The 6000-nt window shown below is 62.0% G+C and overlaps 1 protein-coding gene across 1 annotated transcript in view; it reads right to left on the reverse strand.

Annotated features, from left to right (window-relative positions):
* Positions 1 to 5093, reverse strand: part of Ajap1 (adherens junctions associated protein 1) — a 117820-nt gene extending 112727 nt beyond the window's left edge. The window contains exon 1 of the mRNA XM_051171831.1: positions 4966 to 5093. Within this exon, the coding sequence (XP_051027788.1) occupies positions 4966 to 4994 (29 nt within the window). The 5' untranslated portion in view covers positions 4995 to 5093. The remainder of the gene's footprint in view (positions 1 to 4965) is intronic.
* Positions 5094 to 6000: the final 907 nt, after the last annotated feature.

Raw genomic sequence — 6000 nt, forward strand, 5'->3', positions numbered from 1 at the left:
ACTTAAGCTTGTACAGGCATTTCCCCATACATCTACCACTCGCCGGGCAATCTTCCCGGGAAGCAATGAGGAGCGAGGCAGCCTGGTGGCCCGTAGGCCCTGGATGTCCCTTCCAGCACAACCCAGGGTGCCCATGTGTGCGTGTCACCGGGCCCCTTACATGACGCCACCTCCCTCCCACTGCGTCCAGTCCCCACAGGGAAGGGCACCTTCCTGCCACTGCTGATGCCAAACACAAGCAGGAGCATGGAGGCATCACCCTGAGACAGCAGTCATCCAGACTCGGGGACCGTGCCCAAGCAACCGCCCAGAAGGCTGGCAACAGCAAGGGGCGGGAGGGGGGCGGGGGGACAGAGGGTGCCAACCCTGTCCCTCTTAGGTGTGACAAAAGACAACAAGCAGACAGAGACTCTCATCAAGCCAAGCAGGGGAAGGTGGAGGTGACAGGTAACATGAACCACTGAAGCAGGTGACTCCCAGCCCTGTGGCACAACCTCTTCCCGGAACAGAAGGAATAACAGTGGGAGAAGTGGCCTTCTGCGGGGTGCAGGCACGTTTCTCTTCCCCTTCCCCTGCCCTGGACCCAGGGAGGATAAGACTGAGAAGGAAGGAAGAAGAGGGGAAGGGATAGGTGGGGCACAGGAGATCTGGCTCTTGCAAACTACAAACAATTTCAAAACACTGCCCTTCACTCTGGCTTCTTCTCTGGTGAAGAATTTTGGGGAGTCCCACAGACCCACATCGGATTTATGGATTCCCATCATCCTTGGAACATTTTGCAGAAAGTGAGGGGGGCGCAGAAGAGCTTTCCAGCCTCCTCCCTGCACCTGCCTGTCTCACTTAAATGCGGCCATCTGCCAACAGCCCGGTAGCCATCACACTGCTCTAATGGAAGCAGGGGACCGTCCTCAGCATGCTAGGATTCTCCAAGTAAGCCCTTGTGGCCTACCCTGAAGAAGCACCCCACACTCCTGGCTGATGATGGCTTGGGTGTGAGTCCTGAACAACCAGACCAATCCCCACAGCTAATCTGACTCTCCCCACGACAATGGCTGGACGTCTGGGGCACCCAGGGGCCACTAGAGGACCCTGGGCTCTGACAGGGGCACACTCTGGCCAGACTTGATATTCCAGGCAGCTCAGCCGAGTTAGTCTGAGTTACATAACAACAGCTCCCCACTAGCACACTGGGAGTCACCAGCCCCTCGGAATTCCTGGAAGGGGTCTCAGAGGAGGACTGGGCATGGCTGCGCTCCACTGCTCCGGCCCCACAAGCCCCCAGCCTGTCTCCCCCTCCATCCGCCGGGCAGGAGGCAAGCAAAACCCTCTCCAGCCAGACTTCAAACGCAGGAATCTAGATCAAGGATATATTTGGCTTTCTGAGCTAATCTTTACATCAATTTGGTCTCTACTGACTTGTAACCCTTTGAAGCAAACCTAGCAACCATGCATTAAAACCATGTGACTCCCACGTAACCCCTAGAGAAAAGCCCCAGTCTGGGGAGACCCACAGCTTGGGGTTCCAAACCCATAGGCTGTATAAGACCCCAAGGCTCCCATGGCTCCCTTTGAGCATCCGTTTATTTCCCAAAGAATCCTCGTGGCTGTGTCTAAGGAATGCCCTGCTTTCGCTGGGGTCAGAAATGACACTGAGACTACAAGGCAGGGTGGGGGCAGCTAGCTCCCCCAACCCCCAAGTGATCCCCAGCTAGGAGGATGCAGACACACAGAGGGATAAACAAACTGTCCCGTCTCTGGGGACCAGAGGTAGACAGCTCAGGGAGGCTTGGAGCTGCTCCTGGCCTGGTTCTTTCCCCCAAGGCACAGAAGAGAAGGAGGAAGAGAAGCAAACAAACAAACAAGTAATAAACAGAGACAGGCAGGGAAGGGGGTGTCTACTGCCAGCTCATCCACTTGGCCCCAGGATGAGAGGGGGGTGTGCTGGACGCTTTCCACCTTCTAAATTTACCATTTATTCCACAGTATTATTATCCAGATGAGTATCATGGCCTCTGACCCTAGATGGATTCCAGTTGCAATCAATTTAGTAGCAGCAGCTGGAAAGGAGAGTGAGCCAGTATTCACCCTGTGCCCAGTGTTTGTGGACAAAGCGTTGACTTCCGTCCACTGAAGCCTGGCTGCGCGGGCCCCAGCTGCTGGAGGGTTTCGGTGCCCGCCGACAATGACGGTGACAGCCATCCCCGGTGGATCCTGCTGGAAGCCCAGACACAACACACTGGGGGGGGGGGAGGCGGGACAGGGGGGGAGTGGATGGCTTGAGAGAGCTGTGAATTGCGTTCCTAACGTGTACACATGGGCCTCCCTAGCAGACAGAATGACCCTGAGGACCGCGGCCAGGGTTGAGTCTATGGCTGTCCGCCGGGTCCTGAACGCAACCCAGCAAAAGCTGTGGGCGCTTGTTCCCAGCTACTCTACACAACCCCATGAGGCCACTGTCTCCTCAGGTCGCAGACTCAGAGGCAACTGGCAACCAGGGCCAGACCTGGGGGGCTTGGGTTGCCTGCTGAGGTCGCACCACCCTCCCCCCTTCTTAGTGTTTAGGGACCAGGCAGCTCAGCCAGCCCCCAAGTCTTCATCAAGGACTACCTTTCTCCGGACTCAAGGAAGCCCTGATACTTCTCCCAAGCACAAACAAACAAACAAACAAAAGCAGAGAGGTCCAACTCCACCCACTTCTGCCTCCGAGAGCACCGAGGCTCTGAGAATAGCTCGGCTCCATGGCAGAAGCAACCGAGCCTGGCTCCCAATGGCAACAAGAAAGCCCCTCCCTCGGCCTCCAGGGAGCCTCCTTTCCCCAGCGGAAGGAAAGCTGCCTTCTTCGGATCCCTCTGCTGGAGGTGACACCTGTCCTAACCAGGCTCCAAGCTTGACTGCAAGCTGCTGCCCGGGGCTCACTCAGGGAGCAGCGGCAAGCCTCAGGAAAAGGCTGCTGAGAGGAGGCACAGGTGCAACTCCGGGGCTTAGGCTTCAAGTGCCTGTCCAGAGCGAGACAAAACCATCTAAGACACTCTGCCACAAGCACAGGGCTCGCTCTCCTGCCAGGGCTGCTGAGAGTAGCAGGTCCTCCTCAGGCCTGTAAGTGCGGAAAATCGTGCCTGCTAACATGGGGGGGGGGGCAGAAAGGGACCCTAAACTGTCAAACTTCAAAACCCCCCAACAGAACCGTTTCTGAAAGCCTGGCCATGTTCCTATGTGGTGACTGTCACCCTACGGTAACTGCTCGCGTGAATTTTGAGGCCTGGTATTTGTTCCCGCCCCAGCACTGAAATGTGCTACGTTTCCCATTTAACAACTTGGGCAGGTAAGTTGACAGCGGCAAGCAGGTACAAGACTGCAGCTCCCCAAGCAGCTGGGAGCTCAAGCTGCCTCTGCTCAGGGAGGGCATCCAGTAGGCTGGCCCCGAAGCCCTGGGATCTAGCTGAGCACTGGGACAGTCCGGAGGACAAGGGCGGACAGACAGACAGACAGACAGACAGGGCACCTAGATCGGGCTCATGCCCCAAACAGCTGTCCTTTGCTTCCTTCGGTCTACACCCCAGAATTGCGGGAGCCTAAACCTTATCTCACCACTGTCCAGTAATGGACTGAGGCTCAGCCAGAGCCCCACACCCAGCAGACCGGCCTGATGATTAACCTCTTAAAGCCCACAGCGCAAACAAACCCAGCCGCCGGGAAAAGGAATGCGAGTAATGACGTGAGCGTGCTAGATGATGCTGACCAGCAAGTATTCCTGGGCGCCAACTCCGCCGCGAAATCAACGACAGCTAGAAAGCACTCGGATGCCAGTCTCCTTCAGACTTCTCAAAATCAGGTCGCGCACATGTTGCCCCCCCTCCTTCGGCCCCACTTTCTCCCCAGCTTCATGCTGGTGGGGGTGGCTGAGGCAGCCTGCTCCAGTAGCCACCGACCCCTTGTGTCCTCAACGCGGGAGCGCAGTGCATCCCAGTGGACAAACACTAGAAGCGCAAGCAGCCTTTCCCAGGTTCCATCTGTGTCGTTCAACCTACGTCCCCCCCGACCCAGGCGCAGCAGCTCTGCCTAGAGACCCCTTACTTGGGGACAGGGGAGCTAGGCACTCTGCGCTGCAAAAGGGGCAATTGCGTCCTGGGAGCCTCAAGTCCGCCCAAGGCAGAACCCAGAGAAATCAAAGCGACTCGGTGGGTGGGCAAAGTTTGCAGAGAAGGGTCTTTCTGGCCGGCCCCTTAGCCTCGCTGGACTTGAGTTCCTGTTGGCCCCAAAGTCCCAGGCACAGACAAGCCCTGTGTGTCTGTGTGCCTGCAAAGGGTGATTGGAGGGGGTTGCCTGTTATCGCTCCCCCAGAATCCCAGCTCTCCAGACCCAGCTGCCTGCCAGCTGCGTGCGACCTTCTGCCCGGAGGTCACCCCAAAGCAGCTGGGGCGGCAGCTGGGCTCCTACTACACTCCAGTTCAGGGCCCCAGGGCCCCTGAGGAGCCGAGAGGAGGATCGGCGGAGCGGCCATAGGGTTCTGGGCTCCTGGAACTCCGAGGCAAAGCTGCTCGGGAACTGGGAGGGCTGGTGGCTCTCCCGGCAGCTCCAGCGTCAGCCCCGGCCCCCGAGTCCGCCGCGCCCAGTGGACCGCAACTCGCGCCGGGTTCCCGAGAGGAGGCGCGCCGGGGCCGCTGGCCAGGACACTGCGCTGCTGGCGCCCCAAGACGCGGGCGCGCCTAGCCAGCCCGCCTGCCAGGTCACTGGGGCGAGCACCCCTGCCTCGACCCCACGACTCCGGAGGCTGCGGGAATGGTCGCTCCCTGCCCGGCCTCAGGCACCAAATGCAGGCGGCTGCACTGCACGGCTTCGGCTGCACCACGCGGGCCGCCTCAGGGAGGCGAGAAGCGGTGCCTTCGTTTGCAACAGTGAGCAGCAGCCCAGCCCAGCACCCACGCACCCCCCCACGCGCGCCCTGCCTCCAGCCGGGTCGCTTACCTGAGTCCTAAAAGCTGTTGGATCCACATGGTCACGTTTCAGGGAACCGAGCCTCAGACCTTGCTTGCCCCGGCCATCTGCGCGGCGCCCGCGCCCGCTCGCTCCCGTCCCGTGGCGCCGCTCTCCGGCTTCGGGCCGCCGCCGCCCGCCGCCCGCCGCCCGCCGGCCGCGGGGCGCACAGCGAGTCAGAGCGCGGCCGCGCGGGGCTCCATGCCGGCCGGCGCGCCGCCGCCGAGGGGGCGCATGGCTCAGGCGGGCCGGCCCGCGGGGGCGCACATCCTTTTGCCGGGTCTCGGGACGCGGGGGCCCCTCCGCAGGCCACACGGAGCGGGCGGCGGCGAGGCAGGCGCTCTCAGGAGCTGTCGCCGGCCGCGGGAGTCCGAGGGACGGAGCTTCGCCACTGGGTCGGCGGAGAGCGAATCCGGCGGCTCGGCACACGGTGCGAGGGTCAAGCCTGCAGCCGGAGCTGCGAAGCTGTGATCGGCGTGGCCGGGGGCTTTAGAGGATTGTCCCTCTGGCCCACGCGGGTCGTTCCCACGCGCCTCCGGGTCGAGCGGGTTCTGTCCCGTGTTCCGCCACCGATCAAGTTGCGGGAGAGCTCCGTCTGAGCGCTTGCTCTGCAGACGGCCGCGGCCGGGAGGCTGGCAGAAGGTAGGCAGGGGAGGCGCGGGGCGAGGGCGCGTGGAACGCGGGGCGTGGGGACGCGGCGCCGCCGCGCGGAGGAGGCGCGCGGGGATCCCGGGCCCCGCCGCCCGCGCCCACCGCGCCCTCCGCAGAGCCGCCCGCGCCGCTCGGCCGCCTCCCTCTGCGCGTCTGCCTCCGGGAGCTCTCGCCCCCGCCTCTGCAAGCGGGTCTCAACTCCTCCCGCCCGGCCCGGCTCACGTCACCCTCCTTCCCCGCCCCTCAACCTGGAGTCGGAGCCCCCAACCGGGCCGGCTGGCTTGGCTTGCCAGCCCACCTTGCTCGAGCCGGACTGGCGACCTGGGCTCTGAATGGCCTGGGCGGCGCCAGAAACAGGAGCCTGGCCCACCCCTT

Source organism: Acomys russatus, chromosome 29 (assembly GCF_903995435.1).
Source record: "Acomys russatus chromosome 29, mAcoRus1.1, whole genome shotgun sequence".
Taxonomy (NCBI): domain Eukaryota; kingdom Metazoa; phylum Chordata; class Mammalia; order Rodentia; family Muridae; genus Acomys; species Acomys russatus.